The sequence below is a fragment of the Nerophis ophidion genome, linkage group LG28 (assembly GCF_033978795.1).
Source record: "Nerophis ophidion isolate RoL-2023_Sa linkage group LG28, RoL_Noph_v1.0, whole genome shotgun sequence".
Taxonomy (NCBI): Eukaryota; Metazoa; Chordata; class Actinopteri; order Syngnathiformes; family Syngnathidae; genus Nerophis; species Nerophis ophidion.
Window position 1 is genome coordinate 31,113,876 of NC_084638.1, and position 17,500 is coordinate 31,131,375.

The 17,500-nt window shown below is 37.8% G+C and overlaps 1 protein-coding gene across 2 annotated transcripts in view; it reads left to right on the plus strand.

Annotated features, from left to right (window-relative positions):
- The window catches only part of LOC133545681 (solute carrier family 22 member 4-like), a 145,246-nt gene that overhangs the window by 122,468 nt on the left and 5,278 nt on the right, over positions 1–17,500 (plus strand). For both annotated transcript variants that reach the window (XM_061891486.1, XM_061891487.1), the window contains 2 exons: positions 1,202–1,416; positions 1,497–1,679. In XM_061891486.1, the coding sequence (XP_061747470.1) occupies positions 1,202–1,416; positions 1,497–1,679 (398 nt within the window). The remainder of the gene's footprint in view (positions 1–1,201; positions 1,417–1,496; positions 1,680–17,500) is intronic.

Genomic DNA, 17,500 nt, shown 5'->3' on the forward strand with positions numbered 1-17,500 from the left:
TTCCTATAACTTTCAGAAAGACAATGTTGGAGAAAAAAATACAACCTTAAAAATGATTTTAGGATTTTTAAACACATATACCTTTTTACCTTTTAAATTCCTTCCTCTTTCCTGACAATGTAAATCAATGTTCAAGTATTTTTTTTTTTTTATTGTAAAGAATAATAAATAGATTTTAATTTAAATCTTCATTTTAGCTTCTTTTTTTTTCGACGAAGAATATTTGTGAAATATTTCTTCAGACTTATTATGATTAAAATTAAAAAAAAATATTCCGGCAAATCTAGAAAGTCTTTAGAATCAAATATAAATCTTATTTCAAAGTCTTTTGAATTTCTTTTACATTTTTTGTTCTGGAAAATCTAGAAGAAATAATGATTTGTCTTTGTTAGAAATATAGCTTGGTCCAATTTGTTATATATTCTAACAAAATGCAGATTGGATTTTAACCTATTTAAAACAAGTCATCAAAATTCTAAAATTAATCTTAATCAGGAAAAATTACTAATGATGTTATATAATTTTTTTTTTTTTTTCAAAAAGATTCGAATTAGCTAGTTTTTCTCTTCTTCTTCCTAATTGAAGATAAACTGTTTCAAAATTTTATTTAAATTTTTTTCCTGTTTTCTCCTCTTTTAAACCGTTAAATGAAGTGTTTTTTTCATTATTTATTCTCTACAAAAAACCTTCCGTAAAAGGAAAAAAAAAAATGTACGACGGAATGACAGACAGAAATACCCTTTTTATATATATAATATATATGTATATATATCCATCCATCCATTTTCTACCGCTTATTCCCTTTCGGGGTCGCAGGGGGCGCTGGCGCCTATCTCAGCTACAATCGGGCGGAAGGCGGGGTACACCCTGGACAAGTCGCCACCTCATCGCAGGGCCAACACAGATATATATATATATATATATATATTTATCAAAGGTAAATTGAGCAAATTGGCTATTTCTGGCAATTTATTTAAGTGTGTATCAAACTGGTAGCCCTTCGCATTAATCAGTACCCAAGAAGTAGCTCTTGGTGTCAAAAAGGTTGGTGACCCCTGCTTAGTGCGACGTATATATTTTTCCTTCTTTATTATGCATTTTCGTCGGGTGCGATGCATACTCCAGAGCGATTTATAATCCGAAAAATACGGTAGATATCAGTTTTCGCAGTTTACTACAGTTTTCCCTTGATGTCCCGCAGGAACACAGTGGCCATCACTTACCTCGCTCTCTCCCTCAACACGTCCAACCTTCACGGCGATGCCTACTTTAACTGTTTCCTGTCGGCCGTCGTGGAGATTCCCGCTTACGTGATGTCTTGGCTCATGTTCCGCTGCTGCTCCCGGCGGCTGACCCTCTCCTCCAGTCTCTTCGCGGCGGCATTCTTCCTTCTGGTCATCCAGCTCATTCCGGCAGGTAGGAACTTCCCAACGTTGACCGAAGACATGAATGCAAATGGCTTACCTCACCATCTGAGCATTTACTTTGCACCGCAGACCTGATCTCCCTCGCCATCGCTCTGGAGATGGCGGGGAAGTTTGCCCTGACGTTGGCGTTTGCGCTCGTCTACGCGTACTCTGTAGAAATCTACCCGACCGTACTGAGGAACACGGCCATAGGCGCCTGCTCCATGGCCTGCAGGGTAGGCAGCATCATCGCACCCTACTTTATCTACCTGAGTAAGTAAGACATCGTGTGGATGCCAATGGATGGACAGAATGATATACAGATTGTACATGCATGTCTTTTGCTCGAGAATATTTTCCCTCCTTTTAGCAGAATAAGGAGACCTTAGAATTGGCCTTCACTCTGTAAAAAGAAGAGAAACACAATGAAAGCACCCTGTGTTATTTATATTCATACGTATATCATTATTAAAGGGGAACATTATCACAATTTCTGAAGGGTTAAAACCAATAAAAATCAGTTCCCAATGGCTTATTTTATTTTTCGAAGTTTTTCTCAAAATTTTACCCATCACGCAATATCCCGAAAAACTTCTTCAAAGTGCCTGGTTTTAACCGTCGTTATAGCTGCCCGTCTATTCTCCTGTGACGTCACTGCGTGAAGCCAACAGAAACAAACATTGCGGATAGAACAGAAAGATATAGCGACATTAGCTCGGATTCAGACTCGGATTTTAGCGGCTCAAGCGATTCAACAGATTACGCATGTATTGAAACGGATGGTTGGAGTGTGGAGGCAGATAGCGAAAACGAAATTGAAGAAGAAACTGAAGCTATCGAGCCATATCACGACAGACAGCGGCACGGGAGGAAGCAAGGACGAATTCGGCCATCGCCTTCTAACCAACGATTGGTATGTGTTTGTTTGGCATTAAATATGGGTGGAGGGAAAAGCTGGATGCAAATATAGCTACAAATGAGGCATAATGATGCAATATGTACATACAGCTAGCCTAAATAGCATGTTAGCATTGATTAGCTTCCACTCATGGCGTGAGCAAATATGTCTGATTAGCACATAAGTCAATAACATCAACAAAACTCACCTTTGTGATTTTGTTGACTTTATCGTTGGAAATGCATCTGCTTTGAGTGTCGCAGGATATCCACACATCTCTGTGCCATCTCTGTCGTAGCATCGCTATCGTCCGTAAACTGTGCAGAACAAACAAGGGACTTTCGCATCATTTGACCACTGGTGCAACTTGAATCCGTCGATTGGTATGTGTTTGTTTGGCATTAAATGTGGGTGGAGGGAAAGGCTGGATGCAAATATAGCTACAAATGAGGCATAATGATGCAATATGTACATACAGCTAGCCTAAATAGCATGTTAACATCGATTAGCTTCCAGTCATGCCGTGAGCAAATATGTCTGATTAGCACATAAGTCAATTACATCAACAAAACTCACCTTTGTGATTTCGTTGACTTTATCGTTGTAAATGCATCTGCATTGAGTGTCGCGGGATATCCACACATTCTTGCCATCTCTGTCGTAGCATCGCTATCGTCGGTAAAGTGTGCAGAACAAACGAGGGACTTTTGCATCTTTTGACCACTGGTGCAACTGGAATCCGTCGATTGGTATGTGTTTGTTTGGCATTAAATGTGGGTGGAGGGAAAGGCTGAATGCAAATATAGCTACAAATGAGGCATAATAATGCAATATGTACATAAAGCTTGCCTAAATAGCATGTTAGCATCGATTAGCTTCCAGTCATGCCCTGAGCAAATATGTCTGATTAGCACATAAGTCAATAACATCAACAAAACTCACCTTTGTGATTTGGTTGACTTTATCGTTGGAAATGCATCTGCTTTGAGTGTCGCAGGATATCCACACATCTTTGTCGTAGCATCGCTATCATCGGTAAAGTGTGCAGAACAAACGAGGGACTTTCGCATCTTTTGACCACTGGTGCAACTTGAATCTGTAGATTGGTATGTGTTTGTTTGGCATTAAATGTGGGTGGAGGGAAAGGCTGCATGCAAATATAGCTACAAATGAGGCATAATTATGCAATATGTACATACAGCTAGCCTAAGTAGCATGTTAGCATCGATTAGCTTCCAGTCATGCCGTGAGCAAATATGTCTGATTGGCACATAAGTCAATAACATCAACAAAACTAACCTCTGTGATTTCGTTGACTTTATCGTTGGAAATGCATCTGCTTTGAGTGTCGCAGGATATCCACACATATTTGTCGTAGCATCGCTATCGTCGATAAAGTGTGCAGAACAAACGAGGGACTTTCGCATCTTTTGACCAGTGGTGCAACTTGAATCCGTCGATTGGTATGTGTTTGTTTGGCATTAAACGTGGATGGAGGGAAAGGCTGAATGCAAATATAGCTACAAATGAGGCATAATAATGCAATATGTACATAAAGCTTGCCTAAATAGCATGTTAGCATCGATTAGCTTCCAGTCATGCCCTGAGCAAATATGTCTGATTAGCACATAAGTCAATAACATCAACAAAACTCACCTTTGTGATTTCGTTGACTTTATCGTTGGAAATGCATCTGCTTTGAGTGTCGCAGGATATCCACACATCTTTGTCGTAGCATCGCTATCATCGGTAAAGTGTGCAGAACAAACGAGGGACTTTCGCATCTTTTGACCACTGGTGCAACTTGAATCTGTCGATTGTTATGTGTTTGTTTGACATTAAATGTGGGTGGAGGGAAAGGCTGGATGCAAATACAGCTACAAATGAGGCATAATGATGCAATATGTACATACAGGTAGCCTAAATAGCATGTTAGCATCGATTAGCTTCCACTCATGCCGTGAGCAAATATTTCTGATTAGCACATAGGTCAACAACATCAACAAAACTCACCTTTGTGATTTCGTTGACTTTATCGTTGGAAATGCATCTGCTATGAGTGTCGCAGGATATCCACACGTCTTTGTCGTAGCATCGCTATCCATCGGTAAAGTGTGCAGAACAAACGAGGGACCTTTGCATCTTTTGACCAGTGGTGCAACTTGAATCTGTCGATTGTTATGTGTTTGTTTGGCATTAAATGTGGGTGGAGGGAAAGGCTGCATGCAAATATAGCTACAAATGAGGCATAATGATGCAATATGTACATACAGCTAGCCTAAGTAGCATGTTAGCATCGATTAGCTTCCAGTCATGCCGTGAGCAAATATGTCTGATTAGCACATAAGTCAATAACATCAACAAAACTAACCTTTGTGATTTCGTTGACTTTATCGTTGGAAATGCATCTGCTTTGAGTGTCGCAGGATATCCACACATCTCTGTGCCATCTCTGTCGTAGCATCGCTATCGTCGGTAAAGTGTGCAGAACAAACGAGGGACTTCTTTTGACCACTGGTGCAACTTGAATCTGTAGATTGGTATGTGTTTGTTTGGCATTAAATGTGGGTGGAGGGAAAGGCTGGATGCAAATATAGCTACACATGAGACATAATGATGCAATATGTACATAAAGTTAGTCTAAATAACATGTTGGCATCGATTAGCTTCCAGTCATGCCGTGAGCAAATATGTCTGATTGGCACATAAGTCAATAACATCAACAAAACTAACCTTTGTGATTTCGTTGACTTTATCGTTGGAAATGCATCTGCTTTGAGTGTCGCAGGATATCCACACATCTCTGTGCCATCTCTGTCGTAGCATCGCTATCGTCGGTAAAGTGTGCAGAACAAACGAGGGACTTCTTTTGACCACTGGTGCAACTTGAATCTGTAGATTGGTATGTGTTTGTTTGGCATTAAATGTGGGTGGAGGGAAAGGCTGGATGCAAATATAGCTACACATGAGACATAATGATGCAATATGTACATAAAGTTAGTCTAAATAACATGTTGGCATCGATTAGCTTCCAGTCATGCCGTGAGCAAATATGTCTGATTGGCACATAAGTCAATAACATCAACAAAACTAACCTTTGTGATTTCGTTGACTTTATCGTTGGAAATGCATCTGCTTTGAGTGTCGCAGGATATCCACACGTCTTTGTCGTAGCATCGCTATCCATCGGTAAAGTGTGCAGAACAAACGAGGGACCTTTGCATCTTTTGACCAGTGGTGCAACTTGAATCTGTCGATTGTTATGTGTTTGTTTGGCATTAAATGTGGGTGGAGGGAAAGGCTGCATGCAAATATAGCTACAAATGAGGCATAATGATGCAATATGTACATACAGCTAGCCTAAGTAGCATGTTAGCATCGATTAGCTTCCAGTCATGCCGTGAGCAAATATGTCTGATTAGCACATAAGTCAATAACATCAACAAAACTAACCTTTGTGATTTCGTTGACTTTATCGTTGGAAATGCATCTGCTTTGAGTGTCGCAGGATATCCACACATCTCTGTGCCATCTCTGTCGTAGCATCGCTATCGTCGGTAAAGTGTGCAGAACAAACGAGGGACTTCTTTTGACCACTGGTGCAACTTGAATCTGTAGATTGGTATGTGTTTGTTTGGCATTAAATGTGGGTGGAGGGAAAGGCTGGATGCAAATATAGCTACACATGAGACATAATGATGCAATATGTACATAAAGTTAGTCTAAATAACATGTTGGCATCGATTAGCTTCCAGTCATGCCGTGAGCAAATATGTCTGATTGGCACATAAGTCAATAACATCAACAAAACTAACCTTTGTGATTTCGTTGACTTTATCGTTGGAAATGCATCTGCTTTGAGTGTCGCAGGATATCCACACATCTCTGTGCCATCTCTGTCGTAGCATCGCTATCGTCGGTAAAGTGTGCAGAACAAACGAGGGACTTCTTTTGACCACTGGTGCAACTTGAATCTGTAGATTGGTATGTGTTTGTTTGGCATTAAATGTGGGTGGAGGGAAAGGCTGGATGCAAATATAGCTACACATGAGACATAATGATGCAATATGTACATAAAGTTAGTCTAAATAACATGTTGGCATCGATTAGCTTCCAGTCATGCCGTGAGCAAATATGTCTGATTGGCACATAAGTCAATAACATCAACAAAACTAACCTTTGTGATTTCGTTGACTTTATCGTTGGAAATGCATCTGCTTTGAGTGTCGCAGGATATCCACACATCTCTGTGCCATCTCTGTCGTAGCATCGCTATCGTCGGTAAAGTGTGCAGAACAAACGAGGGACTTCTTTTGACCACTGGTGCAACTTGAATCTGTCGATTGTTATGTGTTTGTTTGGCATTAAATGTGGGTGGAGGGAAAGGCTGCATGCAAATATAGCTACAAATGAGGCATAATGATGCAATATGTACATACAGCTAGCCTAAGTAGCATGTTAGCATCGATTAGCTTCCAGTCATGCCGTGAGCAAATATGTCTGATTAGCACATAAGTCAATAACATCAACAAAACTAACCTTTGTGATTTCGTTGACTTTATCGTTGGAAATGCATCTGCTTTGAGTGTCGCAGGATATCCACACATCTCTGTGCCATCTCTGTCGTAGCATCGCTATCGTCGGTAAAGTGTGCAGAACAAACGAGGGACTTCTTTTGACCACTGGTGCAACTTGAATCTGTAGATTGGTATGTGTTTGTTTGGCATTAAATGTGGGTGGAGGGAAAGGCTGGATGCAAATATAGCTACACATGAGACATAATGATGCAATATGTACATAAAGTTAGTCTAAATAGCATGTTGGCATCAATTAGCTTGCAGTCATGCCGTGAGCAAGTATGTCTGATTAGCACATAAGTCAATAACATCAACAAAACTCACCTTTGTGATTTCGTTGACTTTATCTTTGGAAATGCATCTGCTTTGAGTGTCGCAGGATATCCACACATATTTGTCGTAGCATCGCTATCGTCGATAAAGTGTGCAGAACAAACGAGGGACTTTCGCATCTTTTGACCACTGGTGCAACTTGAATCCGTCGATTGGTATGTGTTTGTTTGGCATTAAATGTGGATGGAGGGAAAGGCTGAATGCAAATATAGCTACAAATGAGGCATAATAATGCAATATGTACATAAAGCTTGCCTAAATAGCATGTTAGCATCGATTAGCTTCCAGTCATGCCCTGAGCAAATATGTCTGATTAGCACATAGGTCAACAACATCAACAAAACTCACCTTTGTGATTTCGTTGACTTTATCGTTGGAAATGCATCTGCTATGAGTGTCGCTGGATATCCACACGTCTCTGTCATAGCATCGCTATCATCGGTAAAGTGTGCAGAACAAACGAGGGACCTTTGCATCTTTTGACCAGTGGTGCAACTTGAATCTGTCGATTGTTATGTGTTTGTTTGGCATTAAATGTGGGTGGAGGGAAAGGCTGCATGCAAATATAGCTACAAATGAGGCATAATGATGCAATATGTACATACAGCTAGCCTAAGTAGCATGTTAGCATCGATTAGCTTCCAGTCATGCCGTGAGCAAATATGTCTGATTGGCACATAAGTCAATAACATCAACAAAACTAACCTCTGTGATTTCGTTGACTTTATCGTTGGAAATGCATCTGCTTTGAGTGTCGCAGGATATCCACACATCTCTGTGCCATCTCTGTCGTAGCATCGCTATCGTCGGTAAAGTGTGCAGAACAAACGAGGGACTTCTTTTGACCACTGGTGCAACTTGAATCTGTAGATTGGTATGTGTTTGTTTGGCATTAAATGTGGGTGGAGGGATTAGATTGGTATGTGTTTGTTTGGCATTAAATGTGGGTGGAGGGAAAGGCTGGATAATGATGCAATATGTACATAAAGTTAGTCTAAATAACATGTTGGCATCGATTAGCTTCCAGTCATGCCGTGAGCAAATATGTCTGATTAGCACACTCCACGTAAGTCAACTGGTGTTGTTACACCCTCCGACAACACACTAACGAGGCATGATGTCTCCAAGGTACGGAAAACAGTCGAAAAAACGGAAAATAACAGAGCTGATTTGAATTGTGTGTGTAATGTGTTTGGGAAAATGGCGGATTGCTTCCCGTTGTGACGTCACGGGTGAAAGGTCATGGCTCCGACAGCGAACAATTGAAAGGCGTTTCAATCGCCAAATTCACCCTTTTAGAGTTCGGAAATCGGTTAAAAAAACATATGGTCTTTTTTCTGCAACATCAAGGTATATATTGACGCTTACATAGGTCTGCTGATAATGTTCCCCTTTAATGATGTCATGTGGTACAGGCCTGAAGAGCGAGAGTGGAGGAGAGTGTGTGCGCTAGGCACACACGTCAAGGTTCAGTTTCCTTAAGTAAAATTTTACTTTCAATTCACTCCGATACAGGCAACCGGGCAGATCAATAGATAGATCCTGTCAGTCAGGAAGTTGGTGATCCACTGACACCAACTTCCTGTGTGCTGGGTAGGGTTGTACGGTATACTGGTACTGGTATAGTACAGCGATACAAATTAATAACTTTCGGTACGATACCGTCTCTGAAACGTACCGGTCTCGCACCCCTCGGCGCCCGCATTGAAGTCACATCGTGACATTGCTGGTTTACGAGCAGACGAGCACACAATCACAGAGTACTTACAAGCAGGCACAGTGTGTAGACAGAAAAGGGAGAACGGACGCATTTTGGCCTACAAAAATAACTCACTACACACTGTAGCTCACTGGTCCCCAACCACCGGGCCGCGGCCGTGGCTCAATTGGTACCGGGCCGCAGAAATTTTTTTTATTCATTTTGTCAAAAAATATATTTTTTTATTTTTTTATTAAATCACCATAAAAAAACACAGAATACACTTACAATTAGTGCACCAACCCAAAAAACCTCCCTTTTTCATGACAAAAAAAACAAAAAACTATCCCCCCCCGACGGGCCACGGGATAAATTATCAAGCGTTGACCAGTCCGCAGCTACAAAAACGTTGGGGACCACTGCAATAGGACACACACGGGATGAAAAGATGAAAAAACTATTTTTCATCCATCCATCCATTTTCTACCGCTTATTCCCTTTTGGGGTGGCGGGGGGCGCTGGCGCCTATCTCAGCTACAATCAGGCGGAAGGCGGTGTACACCCTGGACAAGTCGCCACCTCATCGCAGGGCCAACACAGATAGACAACATTCACACTCACATTCACAGTTTGTGATAAAAAGAAAATTTGACTCACCACATAATGAAAAAGAAAAACAACTTTCCAGTTCTCTCTGAAAGACTTGATGTAGCGGTACAAATAAAGTACTAGGGTACAAATGAACTATAACGATACCACGCAGTCTTTGAAAAAAATATGAAAATACAGGTCCCTTTTTTTTCCCCCCACCTGAATGCTGCTGTGGGTCTGTGAAGTCCAGAGACAAGGTGCATGTTGTTGACTGTGTCAAAATGCACACACAAAGCGCATACAAGCAGAAACTGTGTGGAGAGGAAGAATGTCCCACAAAAATGTAAATTTTACTGGGTGTTAGAGCAGTGGTCCCCAACCACCAGGCCGCGGCTCAATTAGTACCGGGGCGCAGAATAATTTTTTATAAACATTTACATTTTTTTATTTTTTTATCAAATCAACATAAAAAACACAAGATACACTTACAATTAGTGCACCAACCCAAAAAAAAGTCCCTTTTTCATGACAAAAAAATATGTTTTTTTTTTAAAAACACTCCCCCCCAACCACTGGGCCGCGGCTCGATTGGTACCGGGCCGCAGAATAATTTTTTATAAATTTTTTTATTTTTTTTATTTTTATTAAATCAACATAAAAGACACAAGATACACTTAGAATTATTGCACCAACACAAAAAAACTCCCTTTTTCATGACAAAAAAATAAAATAAAAATTAAATTAAAAAAACACCCCCACAACCAGCGGGCCGCGGCTCGATTGGTGCCAGGCCGCAGAATAATTTTTAATTATTTTTTTTATCTTAATTGTTTTCTTTGTTAAATCAACATAAAAAACACCAGATACACTTACAATTAGTGCACCAACCCAAAAAAACTCCCCTTTTCATGACAACATTTTTTTTTAAAACACCCCCACAACCACTGGGCCGCGGCTCGATTGGTGCCGGGCCGCAGAATAATTTTTAATAGATTTTTTTATTTTTATTTTTTTTTATCAAATCAACACAAAAAACACAAGATACACTTACAATTAGTGCACCAACACAAAAATAAAAAATTAAATTAAAAAAACACCCCCACAACCACCGGGCCGCGGCTCGATTGGTGCCAGGCCGCAGAATAATTTTTAATTATTTTTTTTATCTTAATTGTTTTCTTTGTTAAATCAACATAAAAAACACCAGATACACTTACAATTAGTGCACCAACCCAAAAAAACTCCCCTTTTCATGACAACATTTTTTTTTTAAAACACCCCCACAACCACTGGGCCGCGGCTCGATTGGTGCCGGGCCGCAGAATAATTTTTAATGAATTTTTTTTATTTTAATTTTTTTTTTTATTAAATCAACATAAAAAACACCAGATACTCTTACAACTAGTGCACCAACCCCAAAAAAACTCCCTTTTTCATGACAAAAAAAATTTAAAACATTTTTAAAAAACACCCCCACAACCACCAGGCCGCGGCTCGATTGGTGCCAGGCTGCAGAATAATTTTTAATAGATTTTTTTATTTTTATTTTTTTTTATCAAATCAACACAAAAAACACAAGATACACTTACAATTAGTGCACCAACACAAAAATAAACAATTTAATTAAAAAAACACCCCCACAACCACCGGGCCGCGGCTCGATTGGTGCCAGGCCGCAGAATAATTTTTAATTATTTTTTTTATCTTAATTGTTTTCTTTGTTAAATCAACATAAAAAACACCAGATACACTTACAATTAGTGCACCAACCCAAAAAAACTCCCCTTTTCATGACAACATTTTTTTTTTAAAACACCCCCACAACCACTGGGCCGCGGCTCGATTGGTGCCGGGCCGCAGAATAATTTTTAATGAATTTTTTTTATTTTAATTTTTTTTTTTTTATTAAATCAACATAAAAAACACAAGATACACTTACAACTAGTGCACCAACCCCCAAAAAACTCCCTTTTTCATGACAAAAAAAAATTAAAAACATTTTTAAAAAACACCCCCACAACCACCGGGCCGCGGCTCGATTGGTGCCAGGCTGCAGAATTATTTTTAATAGATTTTTTTTTAATTCTTTTTTTTTATCAAATCAACATAAAAAACACAAGATACACTTACAATTATTGCACCAACACAAAAAACCTCCCTTTTTCATGACAAAAATAAAAAATAAAAAATAAAATTAAAAAAACACCCCCACAACCAGCGGGCCGCGGCTCGATTGGTGCCAGGCCGCAGAATAATTTTTAATTATTTTTTTTATCTTAATTGTTTTCTTTGTTAAATCAACATAAAAAACACCAGATACACTTACAATTAGTGCACCAACCCAAAAAAACTCCCCTTTTCATGACAACATTTTTTTTTTTAAAAACACCCCCACAACCACTGGGCCGCGGCTCGATTGGTGCCAGGCCGCACAATAATTTTTAATTATTTTTTTTATCTTAATTGTTTTCTTTGTTAAATCAACATAAAAAACACCAGATACACTTACAACTAGTGCACCAACCCAAAAAAACTCCCCTTTTCATGACAACAATTTTTTTTTAAAACACCCCCACAACCACTGGGCCGCGGCTCGATTGGTGCCGGGCCGCAGAATAATTTTTAATGAATTTTTTTTATTTTAATTTTTTTTTTTATCAAATCAACATAAAAAACACAAGATACACTTACAATTATTGCACCAACACAAAAAACCTCCCTTTTTCATGACAAAAATAAAAAATAAAAAATTAAATTAAAAAACACCCCCACAACCAGCGGGCCGCGGCTCGATTGGTGCCAGGCCGCAGAATAATTTTTAATGAATTTTTTTTATCTTAATTGTTTTCTTTGTTAAATCAACATAAAAAACACCAGATACACTTACAATTAGTGCACCAACCCAAAAAAACTCCCCTTTTCATGACAACATTTTTTTTTTAAAACACCCCCACAACCACTGGGCCACGGCTCGATTGGTGCCGGGCCGCAGAATAATTTTTAATGAATTTTTTTTATTTTAATTTTTTTTTTTATTAAATCAACATAAAAAAACACAAGATACACTTACAACTAGTGCACCAACCCCCAAAAAACTCCCTTTTTCATGACAAAAAAAAATTAAAAACATTTTTAAAAAACACCCCCACAACCACCGGGCCACGGCTCGATTGGTGCCAGGCTGCAGAATTATTTTTAATAGATTTTTTTTTAATTCTTTTTTTTTATCAAATCAACATAAAAAACACAAGATACACTTACAATTATTGCACCAACACAAAAAACCTCCCTTTTTCATGACAAAAATAAAAAATAAAAAATAAAATTAAAAAAACACCCCCACAACCAGCGGGCCGCGGCTCGATTGGTGCCAGGCCGCAGAATAATTTTTAATTATTTTTTTTATCTTAATTGTTTTCTTTGTTAAATCAACATAAAAAACACCAGATACACTTAAAATTAGTGCACCAACCCAAAAAAACTCCCCTTTTCATGACAACATTTTTTTTTAAAACACCCCCACAACCACTGGGCCGCGGCTCGATTGGTGCCGGGCCGCAGAATAATTTTTAATGAATTTTTTTTATTTTAATTGTTTTTTTTATTAAATCAACATAAAAAACACAAGATACACTTACAACTAGTGCACCAACCCCCAAAAAACTCCCTTTTTCATGACAAAAAAAAATTAAAAACATTTTTAAAAAACACCCCCACAACCACCGGGCCGCGGCTCGATTGGTGCCAGGCTGCAGAATAATTTTTAATAGATTTTTTTATTTTTATTTTTTTTTATCAAATCAACACAAAAAACACAAGATACACTTACAATTAGTGCACCAACACAAAAATAAAAAATTAAATTAAAAAAACACCCCCACAACCACCGGGCCGCGGCTCGATTGGTGCCAGGCCGCAGAATAATTTTTAATTATTTTTTTTATCTTAATTGTTTTCTTTGTTAAATCAACATAAAAAACACCAGATACACTTACAATTAGTGCACCAACCCAAAAAAACTCCCCTTTTCATGACAACATTTTTTTTTTAAAACACCCCCACAACCACTGGGCCGCGGCTCGATTGGTGCCGGGCCGCAGAATAATTTTTAATGAATTTTTTTTATTTTAATTTTTTATTTTTATTAAATCAACATAAAAAACACAATATACACTTACAACTAGTGCACCAACCCCCAAAAAACTCCCTTTTTCATGACAAAAAAAAATTAAAAACATTTTTAAAAAACACCCCCACAACCACCGGGCCGTGGCTCGATTGGTGCCAGGCTGCAGAATAATTTTTAATAGATTTTTTTATTTTTATTTGTTTTAATCAAATCAACACAAAAAACACAAGATACACTTACAATTAGTGCACCAACACAAAAATAAAAAATTTAATTAAAAAAACACCCCCCACAACCACCGGGCCGCGGCTCGATTGGTGCCAGGCCGCAGAATAATTTTTAATTATTTTTTTTATCTTAATTGTTTTCTTTGTTAAATCAACATAAAAAACACCAGATACACTTACAATTAGTGCACCAACCCAAAAAAACTCCCCTTTTCATGACAACATTTTTTTTTTAAAACACCCCCACAACCACTGGGCCGCGGCTCGATTGGTGCCGGGCCGCAGAATAATTTTTAATGAATTTTTTTTATTTTAATTTTTTTTTTAATTAAATCAACATAAAAAACACAAGATACACTTACAACTAGTGCACCAACCCCCAAAAAACTCCCTTTTTCATGACAAAAAAAAATTAAAAACATTTTTAAAAAACACCCCCACAACCACCGGGCCGCGGCTCGATTGGTGCCAGGCTGCAGAATTATTTTTAATAGATTTTTTTTTTATTCTTTTTTTTTATCAAATCAACATAAAAAACACAAGATACACTTACAATTAGTGCACCAACACAAAAAACCTCCCTTTTTCATGACAAAAATAAAAAATAAAAAATTAAATTAAAAAAACACCCCCACAACCACCGGGCCGCGGCTCGATTGGTGCCAGGCCGCAGAATCATTTTTAATTATTTTTTTAATCTTAATTGTTTTCTTTGTTAAATCAACATAAAAAACACCAGATACACTTACAATTAGTGCACCAACCCAAAAAAACTCCCCTTTTCATGACAACATTTTTTTTTAAAACACCCCCACAACCACTGGGCCGCGGCTCGATTGGTGCCGGGCCGCAGAATAATTTTTAATGAATTTTTTTAATTTTAATTGTTTTTTTTATTAAATCAACATAAAAAAACACCAGATACACTTACAACTAGTGCACCAACCCCAAAAAAACTCCCTTTTTCATGACAAAAAAAAATTAAAAACATTTTTAAAAAACACCCCCACAACCACCGGGCCGCGGCTCGATTGGTGCCAGGCTGCAGAATAATTTTTAATAGATTTTTTTATTTTTATTTTTTTTTATCAAATCAACACAAAAAACACAAGATACACTTACAATTAGTGCACCAACACAAAAATAAAAAATTAAATTAAAAAAACACCCCCACAACCACCGGGCCGCGGCTCGATTGGTGCCAGGCCGCAGAATAATTTTTAATTATTTTTTTTATCTTAATTGTTTTCTTTGTTAAATCAACATAAAAAACACCAGATACACTTACAATTAGTGCACCAACCCAAAAAAACTCCCCTTTTCATGACAACATTTTTTTTTTAAAACACCCCCACAACCACTGGGCCGCGGCTCGATTGGTGCCGGGCCGCAGAATAATTTTTAATGAATTTTTTTTATTTTAATTTTTTTTTTTATTAAATCAACATAAAAAACACAAGATACACTTACAACTAGTGCACCAACCCCCAAAAAACTCCCTTTTTCATGACAAAAAAAAATTAAAAACATTTTTAAAAAACACCCCCACAACCACCGGGCCGCGGCTCGATTGGTGCCAGGCTGCAGAATTATTTTTAATAGATTTTTTTTTAATTCTTTTTTTTTATCAAATCAACACAAAAAACACAAGATACACTTACAATTATTGCACCAACACAAAAAACCTCCCTTTTTCATGACGAAAATAAAAAATAAAAAATAAAATTAAAAAAACACCCCCACAACCAGCGGGCCGCGGCTCGATTGGTGCCAGGCCGCAGAATAATTTAAAAAATTTTTTTATCTTAATTGTTTTCTTTGTTAAATCAACATAAAAAACACCAGATACACTTACAATTAGTGCACCAACCCAAAAAAACTCCCCTTTTCATGACAACATTTTTTTTTTAAAAACACCCCCACAACCACTGGGCCGCGGCTCGATTGGTGCCGGGCCGCAGAATAATTTTTAATTAATTTTTTTTATTTTAATTGTTTTTTTTATTAAATCAACATAAAAAACACCAGATACACTTACAACTAGTGCACCAACCCCAAAAAACTCCCCTTTTCATGACAACATTTTTTTTTTAAAAACACCCCCACAACCACTGGGTCGCGGCTCGATTGGTGCCAGGCTGCAGAATAATTTTTAATAGATTTTTTTATTTTTATCAAATCAACATAAAAAACACAAGATACACTTACAATTAGTGCACCAACCCAAAAAACCTCCCTTTTTCATGACCAAAAAAAAAAAAAAAATTTAAAACCCCACACCCCCAACCACCGGGCCGCAGCTCGATTGGTGCCGGGCCGCAGAATAATTTTTCATAATTTTTTTTATTTTAAATTGTTGTTATTAAATCAACATAAAAAACACAAGATACACTTACAATTAGTGCACCAACCTAAAAAACCTCCCGTTTTCATGACCAAAAAAAAAATAAATTTAAAACCCCACACCCCCAACCACCGGGCCGCAGCTCGATTGGTGCCGGGCCGCAGAATAATTTTTTATTATTTTTTTTATTTTAAATTGTTTTTATTAAATCAACATAAAAACACAAGATACATTTACAATTAGTGTACCAACCTAAAAAAACTCCCTTTTTCATGACCAAAAAAAAATAAAAATTTAAAACCCCACACCCCCAACCACCGGGCCGCAGCTCGATTGGTGCCGGGCCGCAGGATAATTTTTCATTATTTTTTTTATTTTAAATTGTTGTTATTAAATCAACATAAAAACACAAGATACACTTACAATTAGTGCACCAACCCAAAAAACTTCCCGTTTTCATGACCAAAAAAAAAAAAAAAATTAAAACCCCACACCCCCAACCACCGGGCCGCAGCTCGATTGGTGCCGGGCCGCAGAATCAATTTTTATTATTTTTTTTATTTTAAATTGTTTTTATTAAATCAACATAAAAACACAAGATACATTTACAATTAGTGCACCAACCTAAAAAAACTCCCTTTTTCATGACCAAAAAAAAATAAAAATTTAAAACCCCACACCCCCAACCACCGGGCCGCAGCTCGATTGGTGCCGGGCCGCAGGATAATTTTTCATAATTTTTTTTATTTTAAATTGTTGTTATTAAATCAACATAAAAACACAAGATACATTTACAATTAGTGCACCAACCTAAAAAAACTCCCTTTTTCATGACCAAAAAAAAATTAAAATTTAAAACCCCACACCCCCAACCACCGGGCCGCAGCTCGATTGGTGCCGGGCCGCAGGATAATTTTTCATTATTTTTTTTATTTTAAATTGTTGTTATTAAATCAACATAAAAACACAAGATACACTTACAATTAGTGCACCAACCCAAAAAACTTCCCGTTTTCATGACCCAAAAAAAAATAAAAATTAAAACCCCACACCCCCAACCACCGGGCCGCAGCTCGATTGGTGCCGGGCCGCAGAATCATTTTTTATTATTTTTTTTATTTTAAATTGTTTTTATTAAATCAACATAAAAACACAAGATACATTTACAATTAGTGCACCAACCTAAAAAAACTCCCTTTTTCATGCCAAAAAAAAACAAAAACATTTTTAAACCCCCTCTTTGAGGCTTGGATAATGGTGGAGCTTTTGAGGCAAGAGGGCACTTCACACTGCTCC